General features: G+C 38.1%; 1 protein-coding gene across 3 annotated transcripts in view; it reads right to left on the reverse strand.

Moving 5' to 3' along the window:
* The window catches only part of enox1 (ecto-NOX disulfide-thiol exchanger 1), a 109,901-nt gene that overhangs the window by 36,932 nt on the left and 51,566 nt on the right, over positions 1-21,403 (reverse strand). For 2 of the 3 annotated variants that reach the window (XM_082175047.1, XM_082175048.1), the window contains 2 exons: positions 10,546-10,676; positions 9,436-9,573 (listed from right to left, as the gene is read on the reverse strand). In XM_082175047.1, the coding sequence (XP_082031173.1) occupies positions 9,436-9,573; positions 10,546-10,555 (148 nt within the window). In that variant the 5' untranslated portion in view covers positions 10,556-10,676. The remainder of the gene's footprint in view (positions 1-9,435; positions 9,574-10,545; positions 10,677-21,403) is intronic. The other variant, XM_082175049.1, reaches the window with a different exon arrangement.

Consider the following 21,403-nt stretch of genomic DNA (forward strand, 5'->3'; position numbering starts at 1 on the left):
TGTGTGTGTGTGTGTGTGTGTGTGTGTGTGTGTGTGTGTGTGTGTGTGTGTGTGTGTGTGTGTGTGTGTGTGTGTGTGTGTGTGTGTTGTTGTTGTTGTGTGTGTGTGTGTGTGTGTGTGTGTGTGTGTGTGTGTGTGTGTGTGTGTGTGTGTGTGTGTGTGTGTGTGTGTGTGTGTGTGTTAGCTGCTCCGATTACCTCACGCAGACAAGCACTAAAATTTCAGAAACTGTTCTGCCTTTTATGTTTAAACTGGAGGTTGGACAATGATGGAGAGACTCAAGAAGAAGTGACGACATGTACATTTACATTTACATTTACATTTACATTTAGTCATTTAGCAGACGCCCTTATCCAAAGCGACTTACAAATTAGGACTAAATTCAGCGAGTCATCATAAAGAGGCAAAAGCAACAACAACGCAGGAAGTGCTCAAAATAGGAAGTTCAGGTATTATTCAGAGTAGCATAAGCCTGATAAGTGATGTTTCAAAGGGAAAGGTTTTTTTTTTTGTTTTTTTTTGTTTGTTTTTTTTCTATAAGGTTAAGTGCTCACGGAAGAGATTGGTTTTCAGCTGTTTTTTGAATGTTGTCAGGGATTCTGCATTCCGGATGAGGGTGGGGAGAGCGTTCCACCAGCATGGAACTGTAAATGAGAATGTTCTGGAAAGTGATTTTGTGGCTTTCTGTGATGGAACCACGAGACGTCGCTCGTTGACCGATCGTAGGTGTCTGAATGCAATTGTAGAATGCAACAGGACGTTTCTGGATGGGTAGTTGATGAATTTATGTTGCTGATGTGGAGTTAACTATCTTCAAGTCTTTGTTTAGCATATTCTGTCATGATAATCTATAAAATCGCTCGTGTGGGAACTGTTGTAAGATGCCTACAGAGTGACATGCATTTGTGTTACGCACTGCATTGCATGTGAAAAGACGGATGCGACAGCTTGAGGAGATTCACAAATGTGCTCTACTACAACAACTCTTCCTCTTCTCAACATGGACTCCGCGTTCCCGGGGATGGGGTTTATGTAAATTTTAGGGTTAGTGATGTCACTAACCTGGGAGGAATGTCTGTAGTCCCTATCAGCCATTTGTTGTAGTCCTTAAAAAAACAATTTCTTTAAAAGCAAATATCTTCCTTTGCTTTGAACTTTGAGCGTTGTAACTTTGCAATGTTGTTTATGCTCAAACAGCAACATTTCACACTAACTAAAGTTAGAAAAGTGAAATCATAATCCACTTTGAGGAGGGGATGAGGGGATGAGGATGAGATATAAAGAATGAGGACATTTCATTCTACCGAACTATCCGCAAGTGCTGAATTACTACTCACACAGGTCAGTTTATTTTACGAATTAAACTTGTGAGGTAACACATCGCTGTTTCACTAGGTCTACACTATCACACTAAACTGCATTTGAGTGTGTTATAAGTTATAATGTTATTCTATGTGTTAGTTTGTTGGCTGTATGAAACTAACAGTAAGCTAGATCAACATTAGAATATCGTACTGATCATATTCTAACATTTCATCATGTTGAGCTATATAACATTGATTCATTTTATGTACATTTGCTCACCTGTCTAATAAAGCACATGCAAGAGCGTTCTCTGTCAAGTCGAAGTTTGTCGCAAAGCTCTCGGCATCTCAAAAATGCCACGCCAAAATGTATCCTCGTTTGCGTGCCGTTACGCAGTTGTCCACGCATGTCGCCATGGTTACTATGACCAAGTGAAACAGCGCTGCGGCCTCACAAGTTTAATTTGTTAAATAATCTGACCAGTTTGAGTATCAATTCAGCATTTGTGGGTAGTTCGGTAGAATGAAATGTCCTCATTCCTTTATATCCGCGGGACTCGCGTGTGGCGCTGATTAGCAATCTCTCTCATTAGCAATCTCATAAGCCCTGCTTCATACCTCAGTCATGTTAAAAAACATCAATGTATTCACTCATGCATAAACTTATTTCCCCATAAACATTATTAGATCCATCGGCATGACGACGAGTTCCATGATTCCGCTCATTCTCTGCGTCATCAATCTACGCCTTTGTTATTGTATTGAAGAGGTTAGCGACCCCTAGCAGCGAAAAAAATACATATTGTACATTTAACTAAAGGAAACGGGATATGAAAACACATTTACTAAATCAACCATGGCATTTCAGCTGGCTTCTTAGTCTTTGAGTTCTTTTATCGTGACTCTTGTTTCACAGGACTTGTGCAGTGCGCTCCACATTGCAAGTGCTGTACCAGGTGAGCCACCGAGCAAGTTTACTATATTAGAAAATACATACATATGGAGTAGAATATGTGATGCAAATGTCAAAATGTATTAGTTTACAAATGGTAAGTGTTGAGCTCATAATATAGTGTTGTGCAAGGAAACACACAAAAGTCTTTAATAATCTGCCCCTGTAATCATAATTTATGTGAAAAGGAATGAAAGTTGTTGGTGTTTTACTGCTACCAGAGTTCATTTAAGCTGAAAACTGCAGTGAATTGGTGTTGTAATATTTCAACCTTAATCAGGACAATCCTGCTTACTTTGTCCTGTAGTGACACAATACAATGGAGAACACTAAATCTCACACAAGAGATGCTTGAACTGGAAGAAAATCTTAAATCCCTTGCTGGGGAAAGAGATGATGAAAATTACGATCCATAAACCTCATAGCGGCGGCAATCATGTGAAACGCATCAGGAGATCCATGCAAAACTCAAATCAAAATGTAAACAGGTAAATTACACACACGCCTTCACATTTATCGTTTCTTAATGTTGTTTTTCTTCAGTCAGAATGATTCAAGAGCTACTCAATCCTTTGGCTCACAGCTCTTGTTTCTCTTCCAAAAACCTGCTTCAGGTTTTATTTGTAGTTATTATCTGTTTTCCATAAAAATTGGATTCACTACGAAGTCAGCAGCTTCCAAAACATTTAGTTCCTACAGGACGCAGCTGCTCATCATTTCAGAGGTGAGACGGCATTAATCAGAGCCCATCACAAACAACATTACTAAATGCAAAGCGGCAAACCCTGCAGCCCCAGGCCCTGCAGTCCAAAAACATAATCCGTAAGGAAATTTGTCTCAGCTGTTTTTTTTACAGTCTCGCTTTTTTCGGGCTTGAAAGATTTCCAGTCCTTGCTCACCACAGCTAATATGCATAATTATCCAGAGCAGCCAAAATGACACAACAAGAGTCACACAACAAACCTGCATTTAACATTACTGCTAAGGTTCTATTAAAACTGAAGCTATTTGTTGTGTACAACAATTATTTTTGATAAAAATTGAGATTATGATAAAAAAGCTGCAGTGCTTGTTTGTAGGGCTGCACAATTGTTGTCATTACACCATTATGACTATAAAATAATAATAATAATAATAGTACTGTAAAATAAAAGTATTGTTATTATTTATTATTATTATTACTATTTAAGAAAAAATCATATAATAATTTTATTTTACAGTAGAACTTTAAAATTATAATACTAATATGTATGTATTAATTTCTTCATTTTCAAATGTTAAAGGAGTCATGAACTGCATTTAAAAAAAAGTTTTTAATGTTTAAAAAGTTTATAAATGTATTAATAGTTATTAAATGTATTGTTAGTGTTTGTTTGGACTCTCAGTTTGTATTTTGATTGGTTCCTGTTCTCCTTTGTTCTTTTCCCGCCACTCCTTTGTTTCTATGGTTACCGTCATTATCAGTTCAGTTGTATCACCTGTTTAGTCATCATCATCTGTCTCACCTGTGTTCTGTTAATCAGTGTAATCTGTGTTTGTATTTAAGTTCTGTCTGTTCTGTCAATCCTTGTCCGATCTCCGTCTATTTAAATAAAATGGCAGGTTTTGTCAGTGTCAGGCTTGTAGTACTAATATAAAGTGCACGACAAAGCTTTATTAAATACAAACAGAAAACTCACGAGATCGCTGGAAAATAACAGAACACAACTACTCTTATTAAAGCGGCTCTATGCAGTTTTGGCAATTTCTTCACTGTTTTCTCGCTTTTTGCTCGCAGGTTTCTCTATAGAGCTCCCCCTACAGCTTGGGAATAGATATTTGACAAAAATGGCGTAAAAAATCGTTGACGACTCTCCCCCCTCCTATCTTCTCCCTCTGGTCATGTGCATTTGTTTTCAAAGTAGCCGGCGAACGCTCAGAGCCATGTCCACTGAGGTATGTATGATACACAGAAGGCTAGCATATAAACGTGTATGTGTGCAGTGCCGTAAAGCAATTCGTTACATCGCGAGACCTGATATCAGGCGATACTTCCTGATGCTGAGGCTGGCGGCCCGCCGGGCCAAAGTTGCAAGGTTGTTTTTTTCCGCTCACAGGCGCTAGGGGGGGGGTGTGGGAAGACCACCATTCAACCCGAAACAAGTCATATAACCATTTCAATGACTCCAAAGCTATGATGTACTATGACTCCATAGTTCCCCTTTAACATAGACGAGACTGGACAAAGGAACTGAAAAAACACAGGGCCTAAATACTAGAGGAACGTAATTAACTTGAATCAGAACAGGCGTGTAAGACTAATTAACAAATGAGGAAATTAACTAGGAAATCAGGCAGGAAACATAGGAACAGAACACTAGGGCTCTTTACACGACACCGTTTTCAACTTTGGCCGTTCATTTACGTTTTGGCCGTTTTGGCCGTTCATTTACACGACAACGGCGTTTTGGGTGCCTGCAAACGCAAACTTTTGAAAACGGGTTTCAAAGTGCAAGTTTTTGAAAATGGTCTCCGTGTAAACAACAAAAACGCGAATCTCTGAAGACGATGACGTCATGCACATGCGTATTACATGTTCAACCTATAGTTTCATCGCCATCTAACGGCCTGACAGCAGAATACAGCGTTTTTAGTCGCTTTCGCGGATCCGTGTGAATGGTGATCGTTTTGACAATGGTGTCGTCTGTACGCGGAAAACTCAAAGGAAAAACGTCTCCATTTTAAGCATATCGCTGTCGTGTAAACGTACCCTTAGAAAACGAAACCAAAACAGATTACACATGACAACAAGCCATAGTGATTCCAGTTTTATCTTATTTAACCATGCAGCCCAAGTGTTTAACCATGTTCTTAAGGTTAGTGATAAACAATCCCTCAATGTCCCCACCTTAATGCTTTCAGAAATTGTTGTTTTTTCTGAGATTAGAACACAAACTCTGCCCTTGTTGGCTGTTTTCACATACATCTTTCTAGGTCCTGGTGCTTCCATAAACAGCACTCAGGAAGAAGTTTCTTTGTCAATACAGTGCTGTAGTTATTTAGGTCATCGTGACTGCACGCGACTGTTTCTGGTGGAGCCTGATTTGGGTTTTATTCTTCCTTTCTTTCTTTCTTCTTCTTCTAAGCCACTTAAAGCAGCCTGGGTGAATCTTGTGTAAATCTATGCATTCATACATTCAGAGCTTACACCAATTCTGAACCCAAATCTCCCAGCATGCTCAGCGTAAAACTCTCACAATAGAACTTCAGCAAAAGCAACTCCTAACTGCGGGAAAATCGTCTATATTTAGAGGAGCACTCATTGTTGTGCCTCACCAATCCAGCGGGATAAAACCATCTGAAAAAAAATTCTGACAAAGCATGTCTTCTAATGAGCTGGTGCAAATAAACATTTATAATTGTAGCAGTATTGTTTATTTCTGTCGGGTTACTCCATGTGAAGGGGGAGTGTCCTTTAATTACGTTCCCTGTGTATATAGGGGCGTCGCTACGTGTGTGCGTTCTCTTTCTCTCTCTGCGTCATTTGAGCGAGACACGTGTTCCGGCGGGACGCGTGAATGTTGCACGGTAAGAGCTGTTGGCAGTGACTATACTAGCATGGCTTGTTGTGGGGTTGTCTCACAGGGATTATATGATTTTATCTGTTAAAGGTTGGACAGAGGAACTCTGTGGGATGTCGTGATTTTAATGAGTGCTTAATATAAAGCTGTTTGGGTACCGTGTGAATCGCACTACAGGTATGTTTTAACAGCTGATGAACACATGATTGCTAGTAGCCGGGTAAATTAATGTTTTGTATTTTATGTTTAAGGTGTGGGCCAACGTGCGCAAGACGTTACAGTGGGCTTTCTCTGGGTTCATAACGTTATAGCAGCTAAACCGCTGTGTGGATGTTCCCTTTTGCTGTCTGCATTGTGTTTGCTGCCTTTTCCGACTTTATCCGACTTGTTACCGTGCTACAACTCTAGCTCAAATTCGCGTGTTGACGCGCTGCTGCTCGACCCCTCGCCACATCCATTGTTTACGTCCAGCGCGTGTTTCATCAGCTGGTCCGAGGACTGTGGGTCGTTGGCATGGTACCTTATCAACTGTGCTGTGAGTAAATAAATTGAGTCATAAACCTTCAGTGGTGCTCAAGTGTTAGATCAACCACTTAACTGTCACCAGCTCTTCTACATTTTGTTTTCTTTAAACATTATATAATTTTCTTGTTTATTGTGTAGCGGATTAATTTTATATATTTTCTTTTCTATTGATTTGAGTTTGCTGGATATATTACCCATATGTATATGTATGGACTTTGTGTGACATATTTGGTGTGTGACCAAGTTTATGTATGTGTATGTTTCTTGTGTGGATACCTTGAGGGCAGCCCAAAAGAGGTGTTTCTCTACTTTAACATTGTTGGCTGTCGTGCCCATTTTTGTCCACCCAGCATTGTAGGGGTGACCGAACGCGGCACCTCGAGTTGATGAGCCAAACTGATGTGGTGAACTCTTTTAAAATTGTGTCTTAAATTGCCAGCTGCTCTGTCAATGTTTTTGATATTGTGTGTGTTTCGTGTTTTCTTTTTTTCTTTTCTCTCTTCAGAATTGGGGCAGCCAGTAGCAGAAAATAAGCGTCTTTTCCCGATTGTGGTGGTGGGTTCTTTTGCTTGAATGCTGTGTTCACAGTGATGTGTGAAGTGAGTGTGCAGTGAGTGTGCACGTATGATCGCTATATCCGTTCTGCTAAAAGAGAGCCAGCGCCCCATTCTGAAGTGAGTGTCCGTGTGATTTTTGTGTTCAGATTATTTTTGTTTTATTGGTGTTGTCTTAAATAAAATTTGATATGTTTTATTGAAGAAATAAAGTTTTGTACTATTTTTCTACTCCATGTCTGATACCTGACTCTGATACAACGAACCTTTGAGCCTTATCTAATTAAAGGGCATTTCCCGGAAAGAGTCCCCCGGGTGGCGTAGTCGGTAACTTTCTTAAATCTTTAGTATACCTCTAGTCTAAGCTGCCACATAATCAATAGAAAATGTGCTGAAATGCTGAGATTGAAACTGCCTGCGAAAATTGTGCAAGTGGGCATCTGTTCTGAGAGCAGCAAATTTATGAGCAGATATGGGACAAAATGCAAGCTGTGTGTGTGTGTGTGTGCGCGTGTGTGCGGCCCGGGTGCATGTGTGCGTGTGTGTGTGTGTGTGTCATGAGCAATATGTGTGATGTTGAAGTGTGCCTGGAAACATGCTGAAGGAAATTAAAACAAAGACTCAGAGTTTATTTCAGCAATAATCTGTTATATTCAACAGAAACCAGGCAAATCTTTTCCAATCATTCCTTTTTTGAATTTCTGTCAGCGACATAATAGTCCTTCTGGAGCCAGAGACTTTCCAGCCTGTTTGTTCTCAAAGACAAAATCCTCTTTCAGGTACAGGCATATCGCTGCAAGTCTGCATGTACTACATGTGTGTATGAAAGAAACACAGAAAGAAAGAGGATACCGTATATAAATTCCTCATGTGCTGGAAGTGTTTCTTTCAGCTGTGGCGTATTACCAAAGGCTTTAGCTCGGAAGCTGAGGATAATAGTTTTAATATTCATTCTTAGATGATTTCTGAAATCACTCAAGAAAAAAAGAAAAAAACCTATATGCAATTCAAATGACTTGTGACTTCCCAAATTCTCATAAATAATCATTATCTGAAATACCGGCTCATGCATTTTAATCTTGAGCCTAATTTGCCTCAATCCACGGCTTCCCTTCGCATGATGATAATTATAATAGGATCAAAACAAGGAGAGAATTTATTTGTCTCAAAAGAATAGTTCACAAAAAAGTAGCAACACTAACTTGTTCAGTTTTGTGTTCAATGTTCAGTTTTCAACATTGATAATATAAGAAATGCCATTTTAGAATCATCATCATATTAGAATAATTTCCCAAGTATCATGTGACTCTGAGGACTAGAGTAATGATGCTGAAATCACAGGAATAAATTATATTGTAAAACATATTCAGCTAGAAAACAGTTATTTTAAATTGAATTATTTCACAATATTATTGTTTTAACTGAAATTTTGATCATATAAATGCAGCCCTTGTGAGCATTAGAGACTTTCAAAAACATTAAATAATCTTACAGACCCCAAATTTTTTAATGCTAGTGTAAATTTTGCAGACAAAATGACTTTTTTTGTTGTTGCTGTTTTTAATTTCACATTTGTATTGTGAGTAAATGAGGAGGGGAATAATCACAAACATGTTCAACAGTCCCGTTTATTCTAGAGAATCGGTTCATTCGGACAGTTTATAAGACCGTAAATTAACCTATTTAAAAAGTAAGGCACATATTTGACTTGACCTGCTATTCATTACTATTTGTATACTATATTATATAGTACTATATAATACTTTAGTATTAATATATGCTGTCACCCTAACAGAGAACAATTTATACATCATCACTGGATAATAATACATTTAGATATGAAAATATCGATAACTCAAATAGTTTAATTGTAGCTGGTTACTTTTTTAGCAGCTTTTGCTGATTCTAACTACTTCTTTAAAAAAGTAGCTTGACTTTATTTTAACTCCCACTCATGAGTGCTGTCAAAGCAAGAGAGGTGAACTGCCAGTGTATGGAGAAAACAAACTGTCAAGCACTCCATTAGTCCCGCCTGTTTGTGATCAAATCGAAAAAGTTTATATTATAAGAGGTGTGTGTGTGTGTGTGTGTATGTATGTATGTATAACTAATATTTGCAACAGCATCAGGCCTGTTATGATAACCGATTGCTGCTGATGATCAGCTGTCCAGCTCTCAGACAATCTCTGCAAATCTTCAGTGGAGACCAGCGCTCAGGGCTTAAGGCAAGAAAGCGGTAGGTTCCACCGTCACACCAGGCCGTGGGCTTTTCAGAGCCACAACAATCCAGTATCTCAGCTGAAGAATAAAGCTCAACAAACTGTATCATGCTTCAATGTAAAATCCAAATGTAATTTTGCTTCTAAAGGTCACATATTTGGCAGGGTAGGCTGGTGCCTGTTCAGCTTGCCAGAGGGGGAATATGGGAACCCCGGTTTAATATCTGCCTTTTATTCCCCCTGCCGTGAAAGGGAAGAGCAGAGAGAGCAGTGGATGAAACACTAGGATTAACACACTGGAGGGAGGGCGCAAGGCTTTACCTGAAACCAGCTGCTGCCCGGTTAAGCCCATCGGCACAATGCCCAGGTTGTTCATGGCGGTGGCCCAGGCACCGGGATCGGCCACGGGAACGTTGACGTGGCTCTGCTCGGTTCCCAAACTGCCAATGCCGTCTGCTGCTGCAAAAGAGAATAAAGTCTATTAGGCTACGTTCTCACTGTGGGATCGAAAACCTCATTTACTTATGAGTATGAGTCTTGAAATGTCCCGTTCAAAGGCTGTCAAGGCCGTATTCTCTTACCAGTAATCAAATCGACAGTGATAAAGCAGTGACAAAGCAATATCAAAGAATACAACTGAAAAGTCAATTTTGACTCAACAAGACTCCAATCTTCATCCATTTAATTTCAATCTTCACTGCCCACGAGTTCATCCATCAAATCTTCATTAACCGACAGCAGATTTTATTTCTGGGTGAAGAGCGGAGCATTCAAGTGACACATAACTCAAAACTGATGGGAACAGCACCGGGACAACAGTGACTGGATCTAAAACCTTCAGATGACACACCGCTCATATCTCCGTCACTGTAAGTTACCGAAACCAATACAAATACAGGACTGAGAGCCTTATTCAGCTGCTATTTTTGTTTCAAACTGTTTATGTTGCAGCACTGAATATCTTATTTAACATATTTAATGTTGAAAACAGTTGTGCTTAATATTTATGTGGAAACCGTGATGCTTTTTTTTTTCATGATTCTTTGATGAATAGAACATTTAAAAGGACAGCATTTATTTGAAATTGAAATCTTTTGTAACAATAGAAATATCTTTATTGTCACTTTTGATCACTTTAATGAATCCTTGCTGAATAAAAGTTTTAATTTCTTTCAAAAACAAAAATCTTACCGGCTTAATTTTTTCACTGATTGCATTTTCCACAACGGACAGATGCGAGTCTGCCCTAGGATTTGAAATAACGAGATATCTCAGAAGACAACACAATCATCCTGCCTACGTTTGGAACAGTTTTCACATCATTAGCCTGCTTAAAATGCTGCCCACGTGGGAAGCTCACTAGGTTTTGGAAGCATGTGTGGTTTGACTAAACAGGGCAAGTACTGGACATAATTAGAGGAGGTTAGTTACCGCTCGCCATGGCCGGTCTTCAGTGTTTGTTTCTCTGGGTGCCACTGCTGCCACCTGAGCCCTTGCTCTTTCAAGACAGCTGGCCGAGGAGAACGGAGCACTCAGGAACTCATAACAGCATTCAGAGGAACCTGCAGCACACACAAACCACACAACCACGTGAGAGCTGAGACGCCATTCAGTGGCGCTGGAAATCGTTTCCAAAAATAATCGTTTCGGAGGCGTTGGGAGTCGAGAATTGATTTCATTAAAGAGAATTGACTCCTCTTTTGTTTTTTTTTGTTTTTTTAAGTTTAATAGAGCTAATCATTAATTTGCCTCTCGGTCGCTTGCTAATAGTGATGCAAAATCTGATTCATTTCCTCGAATGCGTAATGATGTCACTACACTGTAAAAAAAAAAAGTTGCTGCCTTAAATTTCAAGTACAATCAACTAGGATGTTTAAGTCATTTCAACTTAAATGACATTGAACTGACGTAAAAATGAGTTGAATCTTATTATATATATATTTTTTTAATTGCAGTTTTTACAGTGTCCTTGTTACATATTGTTACATGTACTTAACCATGGTAATAACAGTAAATTATGCATAATTGCATGCAACTAACCCTCAACCAAATCCTAATCCTACCCTAACCCTATAGAAAGTACATGTAGTTGCTTAATATTACTCAGTACTTAAATATACTGTATAATTACACTGTAACAATTACACCTTAAAATAAAGTGTAACCAATATTGCTTAACTTATTTTTGATGAGTTAAAGCAATGTAAAAACCTACGTTGTCATAACTTATGGATCATATAATTTTTTGTGTAGTGTAGTATGTATTTATAACAACTCATTGTCATGGTATGTCACGCTGAAACGTTCAAATAAAGCCACATATGAGGTTTGTCACCGTTTCATTCTGTGATCCTGCATGTCGAATAGCTGACTGACAAATACTGATTAGCCTATCTTGGACAAGTTTAAATAGAACATTTTGGGTAACACTTTACAATAAGGTGCATTAGTTAACATTAGTTAATGTATTGATTAACATGAACTAACAATAAGCAATACAGTTGTTACAGTATTTATTAATCTTTGTTAATGTTAGTTAATAAAAATACAGTTGTTCATTGCTTGTTCATGTTAGCTCACAGTGCATTAACTAATGTTATTAAATACAACCTTTGATTTTAATAGCGTATTAGTAAATGTTGAAAATAATATTAACTGTTGTTCATTCTTAGGTCATGTTAACTAAGGTAGTTAACTAATGTTAACTAATGAACCTTATTGTAAAGTGTTACCAAATTTTGCACCTAAAACACAATACAGACATTTAAACACAAACACTGACTTGTTCTACAGATGGATGTAAAAAGTATAATCTAGTCTTATAAACACTATAATTTAGTTTAAATGGTGAAACTGGGGTTTCACTTTATTTTGATGGTCCTTTTACACATTATGTGGACTATAAGTAATGTTGCACCTACATGTTAACTAACTCTCATTAGAATGTTAGTAAAGTATTAGTAGACTGGTAGGGTTAGGGTTAGAATAAGTTGACATGTAGTTGCAACGTTACTCATAGTCCAGTAGAATGTTGGTTAAAGGACCATAACAACAAAGAGTTAGCAGATATTAAGCAGACAGTCTACTAATACTCTAATCATGAGAGTATCATGTAGACACAAGCAAGAGTGAACACGTTCCTCCAATTTTTCAAAAAACAAAGAACTGAAAGAAGAATAGAAAACAACAGAACCAGTAATCAGAGTCGATTCCAGTCCCAGCATTGAGAGCACAGCCACACTTTTATTAGGACTATTCACTGCGGCCGCTCGGTTCCCAACGCTCCAGCCAAACACACAGCCACAAATGCCTCCTCAGATAGAGCGAAGCTGTAAATAGCACATCACTAGAGGAGAAATCTCACAGTAACTCTCATTACCGCATCCTAATGTGCAAACTCTTACCACCACACCGGGTCCAATAGTTTCTAAAGCTGCGGTAACAGGACTGCAGGAAAAGCCTTCAAGGACATGTAGATCCTTAATGCCACTTTCAGACATTCTGTCAGTGCATCCGCTTGGAATGACTTACAGCTGACCCATCAGTCTTCCATCAAAATGACACATGTCATCAGCTGATGGGTCAAAGAGTGTGTGTGTGTGTGTGAGAGAGATCCGACCCCCTCCCTCCTCCAGCACTCTCTATCCTCACGCATTATATCATCCTGGAAATCAAAGTCTGGGAGATGGGGCCATTAAGCTGTTTAATACGGGTTGGAATAATGGATCCCATATGCGGCGAAAGCGCAGTGCTCTATCCCCGGCGGGGTTGTGAGAGTGAAGTATCATCAGTATGCCGAACGCGTTCCTCTCTGCCACTCTAAACCACAGCACATTATTCAAATCTGACACGCGGATATCAACTTAGGAGCACGATGCAATTCCCTTTAATTGAGAAACAATCATATCACAACTTTAATTAGGCACAGTGTTACTGTGTTTGCGTTTTATTTGCAGGAAATGGATATCTGGTGAAAAAGCGTATGGATTTTAACTCTTCTGGAACAATGGCTGGCATCTCCGGTTGAAAAATATGGAGCATGAGAGCATGTGCTCCTCAATAGCACTCAACGCACTTACAGTAACTCTAAATCCTACTTTATCACATTTGATATGCTAATTTCTAAGGCATCTAAATTATAAACATGATCAAAACTTTGTTAAAAAAAAAAACAGTTGTACGTAATATACTACATGCCTTCTGTCATCTGATTAAGGGTTTATGCTTTTTTATAGCAAGTTTTAGTGCACTTGTAAAAACGTCTATACGTTTAAACCTCTAAACATTTATGGAAAATGTAAGAATGACTTTTGAATTATTATTAATATTTATAGATGAACACTGACTGGACTAAAACAACTTTCCTGGAATAGTAGTTTGAAAAATCATGTTAAAATGTACATATTAAATATGATACATCAGGCTTTTGAAGAACGTTTATTCATCTATTACTCATTAATATTCATCTCTCAGTCATCATTGATCTGCATTGCATTATGTTTTGCCTCCCACAGTAAAAAAATGCAGAGCTTTGATCATAAAACTAAGCATTTAAATATCATATTACTAAGACGTATTACTGCAAAATATAGTGTGACAACTGATATTTTTATACATCGTATGTAAGTCTGCTATACTGTTATAAAGATCTCATTGATTTACATTACAAGCTATCAGAATTTCCTATTTTTGCCCAAATATTTTTCAGCAACTGCATTAAATTGCATAATAATAATAATAATATATAATACATTTACATTTACATTTACATTTATTCATTTAGCTGACGCTTATGTCCGAAGCGACTTACAATTGCTATATATGTCAGAGGTCGCACGCCTCTGGAGCAACTAGGGGTTAAGTGTCTTGCTCAGGGACACATTGGTGTCTCACAGTGGATTCGAACCCGGGTCTCTCACACCAAAGGCATGTGTCTTATCCATTGCGCCACAACCACAACCATAATATATAATATATAATAATTATTTTGTCTAAACATAAAAAAAAAAAAATTTCTTTATTTCACATCTCAGGCTTTACAGGGTTAAAGTCAGCATGACATCAACATTAACCTTAATGCATTTTCCTGGTCTTATTGTGCATGATTTATGGGTGCATGCTATTGTTTGTGACATTGCATGCACATCTTCATAATATTTAATCAAATTTTAAAAACTTGCTCTGTCTGTGAAATTACTTTCCTATTCTGGCAACACCACTTTATATGATCCAATCATAAGAAAAGGGATATTCAATCAATTTCTGATGCATACAATAAAGTCCTGCCCTATATGTTGTCATTTTAAAATATCCTGTTTCCGTCTGAAATATGCCACATAACACATTATAATAAAACATTCAGATTTTACCTCAATGCATAAATACATGAGACCAATATTGCTTGACATGTGCACATGTATTACTCAGAAGCCACTTTCAAAGCTTATAAAGAATGTAATTTTGCATTATTCATTCTTCAGTGTAAACGTGCTAGATGGATGTGTTTGACCGTTGTGCTTGTGTGTTACAACTTTTGCTGTGCCTCTTGAGTGACATGGCATTCTAAAAATGCAAAACTCAAGTTAAAAGTAGTTAAAAAAAAGTAAAAAATGTCTCTAGACCTTGCTTTTAAACTAAAAAATATGCAATCTGTGTGAACTAAGAATTCTTAGTTCTCATTTAGGCCTACATGTTTTATTTAAGTTTAAAAATTGTTTCTCCTAAAATTCTTACCATTTGTTGACTGTTAAAGACTACCACTATAAAATGTTGCTAATTTGGTCTTGGAAAAATGCAGTAGTCAACATTTGAAGTGGATCAAAACCTTTCATCGAAGTTATAAATGAATTTTGAACAATACCCGTTCTTGTCTTAGGACAACTTTGCTGAACTTTTTTGATCCACTTCAAATGTTGACTACTATATTTGAGTACAATTTTTTTTTTTTATATTTGATGTTTTATTACGGATTTTGGCATGTTTGCAAATCTGAGCACATTTTGAGATGTTGCTGAGATCCTTTCTGAAACTCTAGTGGTTCTCAATCCTGGTTCTTGGTGCCTTTACTAATGAGCTGATGAGGAACAGGCTTGAGAACCAATGCTTTCAACATTTGGAGAAACATGTGAGACTACTTTGGTCTTTTTAACAGGAAATAAAATCTAATGAAAAGGAGACATAAGCAAATGTCTCTATTTGCTCTCCTTTAAATAAAGTCTGGGTAAGGAGTGTCCAATCTTGTCCACCGTCTTGCAGAGTTTAGCTCCAACACACCTGCCAAGAAGTTTCTAGTGATCCTGATGACCTTGATTAGCGGGTTCAGGTGTGTTTAACTTTACAGTAATATATATATTACTATAGCTAAACTCTGCTGGAAATTGGTTCCCCCTGGTTTAGGGGAAAACAACTGAAAGATTAACAAGGACTGCTGCGTCCGAAAGCATAGGCAGTTGACTTTTTGCTTCGCTGCCCTCAGGCAACATCACTTTGCAAGCAACATTTGCAACATTGAAAATACCTCCCAAAAGGCTTCTGATGGAGCATAACGTCTAATGATAAAGAGGTGATGTTTAAGCAAATATGTAAAAAATATTTTACTACAATACCAAAAAAAAAAAAAAAAAGATTCTCATAAAAGGTGAAAAAAAAGTTGGTCAAAAATGCACATTTCCACACAAACTGTGGAAACCATTTTAATTTTGTATCTTAACTTTCATGGAATCAAACGCACGGGATTGTGAGATATCAGCGAAGATTAAAAAATCGATCAGATTGTGATCGATAGACTGGATGTGACTTGTTGCCTTCCTACCTCCGTATGCTGCCTGCGGAGGCAGCTTTTTTTTCTCTTTCGAAGATCTCAGCCAAGATCTCATTTGTGATTTTTCTTTCCATGTGGGTGAAAAATCCAAAACATGCATACTAAGCTAGAGTATCCCTCCCTCATCTCGATCTCACTGTGGTTAATGTGTCCTATGTGAAGGCAATGTAGCATCACAAACTCGGCTCAATATAGCATCATCTCCTCCCTCATAAGGTCCAGAAGATAGCGTGTGGTAAAGCATGGCCAGCTGAAACACACCAGAACTGCCACATCTCTCCTCCTATCTGTCTGTGTTTCTCTCACAGTGGTCATTAACAACAAACCCCATGGAGCATCCGGCTCACTTTCGCATAGCATGAAATATTTACACCATAATCCATGTTGCTTTTTATAATTCATGGGCTTACTTGACATTTCTAAATCATTTAGGTGGCATCCGCTCCCAAACAAGTGGGCAATTTCAAAATTGGAGTGTATTATGATCAGATTATGATTGGAGTCTATTATGATATTATGATTTTTCTCATTCTTTTGCATTTATAATCAACGGTTTTATATTTTCCATTTAAAACTGGAAATAAATGGAGTAAATACTTCAAGAACCAAAACAGCTTAAAAAGTGGCTGACCTCTGTTGTGCTCTATTTCTAACGCATTTTTAAAAGTCTTATCCATTGTTGTGTTCTTCTGTCTACATCCATCTGATGGATCCAAAATGCCGAACATTCCAGCTCTCAGAACATCATGAGTATGTGCTTTCAGCCATCCAGCATACGGGTGATCTATTTATTCGCCTGAGGCCATGGAACAGATGATACACGTCCCACATGCTTCTCATGGTAAGACCAAATGCATTCTAAGCACACACCGGTTTAAAAATCTCAGCACAGCATGCTGTACGTCAGCAAATAGTCTCACCTACGCAAATCTTGTGAAAGATTGTGACTACATCAATGCTTCATAATAACCCACCCATGGTGTATCTAATGTTTTGATGCAAACACATCATACGCTCAACTTGCACACAACATTAGATGTATGGCACAATCTAATGTGCAAGCTAAATGACACTTGTAGGCTTTCCAGGCATAAACCCCAATGGAGGAATTCACTTAGCACTATTCTATGGAAGCTTGTTTTCCACCACAGACAATTGCAACTTTATTCTTCACAAATCTGACTTTGTTTTTAAGAGTTACGAGTTAGCATCCCACAATTCCAATTCTGTGTTTATTGGGCAATTCCACGCAAAACTGTCACATCCATAACGCCAACTAAATACCATGGCATTGTGTTGGCGTTATGGATGTGACAGTTTTGCGTGGAATTGCCCTATTACAGTCGTTTGCAGTCGTAGTGTGCGACTGGGGGGACGAGAACCTACACTAAAGCTTGTTAGCTGATATGCATGCTTTTTAGCAATTTTGCATTTATAATCAACTGTTTTATATTTTTTTTCTATTGTTTTAAATTCAATAAAATCATTTGTAATGCTTCATGGAACTGTAGTTCATTCACTAATTATTAATTATGTTAAGTTCCTTTGTCTTTTTACTTCATTTTAATTTAAATTTAATTTTAATTAATTAATTAATATTATTATTGCTTGAAATCAAAGTTTATAATGGGAAATAAACAAGGAAAATACTTTCGTAACCAAGATAACTTAAAAAGCAAAAAGCATCTGTTTCTGAAGCATTTATAAAACTGACTTTATATCTCACAATGCAACATTATTTCTTTCATACAACTCTCAGATTGTTTGGCATGGTAATGGATATGACAATGTTGATATGTTTGGTCTTGGCGGAATAGATCTGCTACGCTTCTGCTGTTTTTGCTGCTGCGGGACTGCGACCATACACACACGACACGCTGCTGTGAGCAAGTAAGACATGCTGCTGCTGTACAATATAACGTACATGAATTACCCGTAGAAGATCTATACAGGTGGAGGAAGGTGGAGGGTTTCTGAAAGCGTGCTGCACTGCTAAGGCAAATGCTAACCAAGTATTTGAAGGTTGAGCGGCGAGCTCATTGGCTACTGATACAGCAGTAACCAATCAGCTGTGCCCTATAGAGAATGATATGATTGCAAGCGTTTGAGTTAAGGACATAGACAGTAAAAGAAATGGACACAGCGACCGCATTGGATTCAACGGAGACAAAGTGAAGTCAATTAGAAACTCTTACTTCCTGGGGGTCGAGCGTACTGCGCAGACTCAAACTGAGCTTGACGACGTAGATGTGACGTGAGCAACCCGTCTGTCTTCTAGTAGCTGTGCCGAGAGAAATCTGAATCATTCCCTTCCAAAACTTGCAGAGACGGAGAGTGTGAGTAGGAGGTGTCCATGAGCTAGGAGCAGGAGAAACTTTTGCTATGTATTCTGATTCATTATTTTGTCATTTTGCCTCCACGTCCCCCGCGCGCAAGCTTCTCCTCCTGTCCATACGGTAATTCTCTACTGAATTTACAGAGAGTCGCGTGGTTATGACGCAATCGTTAGCCTATTTTTACAAAAACTGCATCTATGGGGCCATAATGTAAGCTACAAGGTAATGGAGCCTTTTATACATTTTCGGTTTTCTTTAGAAATAAATAATGGACAAATGGAGTCTTTAAACGCCTCAGTTGTAAAGTTATTCACTGTCAAAGTGGCGCCAAAATGAATGGGAGTCAATGGGATGCTAACAGCAGGTGGGGGTCCGCTAGCCAATGGCGGCGCCCGGGGCTACTTCAAAATAATATAAAACCCTGCCCCCCTGGTTAAGGACCATCAGCCATCTAGAGTTTCATTACAGAACTTTGTATATATCTCGCATATATATATATATAAAAAAATGTCAGAATTGTGACAAACTTACAACTGTGAGAAAAAAAATCTGAATTGTTTGATGTTAACTCTAAATTGTGTCAGAATTGTGAGATATAAAGTTAGCATTTAAATTTTTTTTTATTCTGCGCTGGAAACAGGCTTACATAGCATTGTGTCTTATGCATATTCAAAATTAATGTCAGTTTATATATGGAGGTGCTAATTCAGTTTCCCACAACAAAAACCCAATAGGATTTTTACATTGATTTTTAGATTATTGCAGATAATGTCTGTGACTAACAAAATCGTATGATTCTTACACATTTTGGTCATCGTGTTAATCTTCACAGATGAGCACAACTAATGAATTTTGAAGCGTAAATACAACCGGCAAAAGTCAAAAGCTAAACGTAGGTTTAAAAACGAACTACAACACGGTCGCATGACTTTAATGCCACCTGACTCGGAAAGCTTCTGACTCGTTCAGTCTTTGTTTAAAAACATATACCCTTAAAGTTCGAGTTACAATAGTTTGCAAGAGCGTGATTATAAACTCATAGAGGCTGTGAAATCATAGATTAGTTTACCTGTTCGGCTGATGACGTTTAATGTCTTCGACAACCTCTGTAGTTCCATTTAACCACTTGTTTGTAACCAAGTGTTTACATGTAAAGGGTATTACTGATGTATTTTATATCGTAGAATAAAATGTGAAAATATCTTGTTCATCACAGACCTTATTTCGAGGATTTATCCAAAAACCCATTCAGGAAGTGCTCCTCATTACTCTGACTGATGCTGTTTTCCTCTCTGACCTGGAAATCATCCAAAATTGCACTGTGAGGAGGCTAGGAACAGGTGCATGTCGTTTTTAAAAGCACATCTTTTTATTTTATTAATATTGTATTATATGCAAGTACAGCTTTTAAACAATTTTAAGATTTAAAGTACACTACATAATCATAACAATTAAACATACTTCTTTTCCACAAAGCTAATTAATGAAAATCAAGCAATTTGCAAACAAAGCGTACAATACATCATTTATTTTGATTTGTTAATTGAATAACAATGTCTTGATTAACCAAGCTCTAGTAACATCACTTAAGCACAGTGAGATAATGCGGTTATGTCATCAGTAATTGATAATCAAAAGCCAAAAACATGGCTCCTACGTAATTAAACCTTTCAGGAAGGAATTTATTGTTCACCACCATTAGTAATCTCATATGTTCTCTAAATGTAATATGGACTGGTTTCCCCACCGGCTCTCATTCCCTTCTCAATGACCACTCATCCCCAACAGCACTAAAAAGATTAAAGAGAGCCATCAGAGCTGTGCTTCACCGGATCTTAACCAACGCTCCAGCAGGAATTACATTTCTGGAATACATACTGAGGGATTCTCCAGCTTTTTCATCTCACTAATGGGATTAGGATAATGCAAAGGTGTGCATGTTTCCGAGGAACTGTGTGGGAGGGAAAGACGGGTTTTAGAAACCACAATCAAAAGAACCGCTCTCCGGTGTAAACATCTGTCGTTCCTCACACACTTTTGTTGTTGCTTAGTTTTAGTACACATGCTTCCTCTTGGATGTGTTGTCACTGTCTTTGCTCCGTGAGTTGCCTGTGCTTAAGTGCGCGAGCACTTCGCGTTCCCTTCTGTCAGTTGGAGTAGGTCTAGTCGTACATCGAGTGATCTTAAGAGCTCCTCTCCTATACAGCCATTTATGCTCCTCTCTGACTCTGTTCAGGACAAGCAGATGGAGAATTGTCTCTCTTTGTTCAGATGCAGTGTCACATTCAGCATTTCATTCAGTGAATATGCTACTTAGGAGTTGGGGCGGCAGATACGAGTGCTGATTCTGAATTACTTGTGCTTGGCTTGAGGCCAAAGCATTGCTTTAAGGATGTTAATTCCTGGTGGAAAAATTGTTGTAAAAACGTTCCTTCGTTTTATATGCTCTTTTTAGAGTGTCAGTTGACTAAATGCATCTGGATTGGTCTTTTTAAACTGATCAGTGTGGTGTTGATAGTCACAGGCTTTTCTCCCTCTCAAACATGTTTTTTTTCTCCATGAACGGACCTGGGTTTAATGGTGCCTTGCTAATGGTATTATTAGGAACAATTTGCACTGCTATGAATGATATTGTTTCCATCAAAGGGAGGTGCTGTTGTAAGTGCTAGACTTTTCACAGCTCTGTTCTACTCATGTAGATCAGAGCGCTGTGAAATCTGCGCCTAATGTTAGTCCGCCAGCGAAACAGGAAGGAAAACCAGGGCACTGCGAGATGTCAGAAAAGAAAAGACTAGCAGAGGCTTAACTTAAAGATGATGTGTGTCATTTTTTTTATGTTAATGTTTTCCTCTGCTATCCAGGCTTAATATGCAGACACAACTGTAAGCCTTTTTTGTAGGTTGATTCACCCAAAAGCACACTGTGGCTATGTGCTGCTGTCAAAGCATTGCTCTGTTTGTTTATGCATTCTAATCAGTCCAACACAGCAGCACTGACTCAACCAATGATGTGAGTATGGGGGCGGGACTATCAGTTCTGACTGACCAATGGCAACCAGTCTGGGAAACTTATTTGAAAGCAGTCATTATTTTTCAGTTCTGTTCTGATCAGTATAGAAATTTTAAAGAGAATC

The sequence above is a fragment of the Leuciscus leuciscus genome, assembly GCF_965113295.1.
Source record: "Leuciscus leuciscus genome assembly, chromosome: 7".
In the NCBI taxonomy this organism is placed as follows: domain Eukaryota; kingdom Metazoa; phylum Chordata; class Actinopteri; order Cypriniformes; family Leuciscidae; genus Leuciscus; species Leuciscus leuciscus.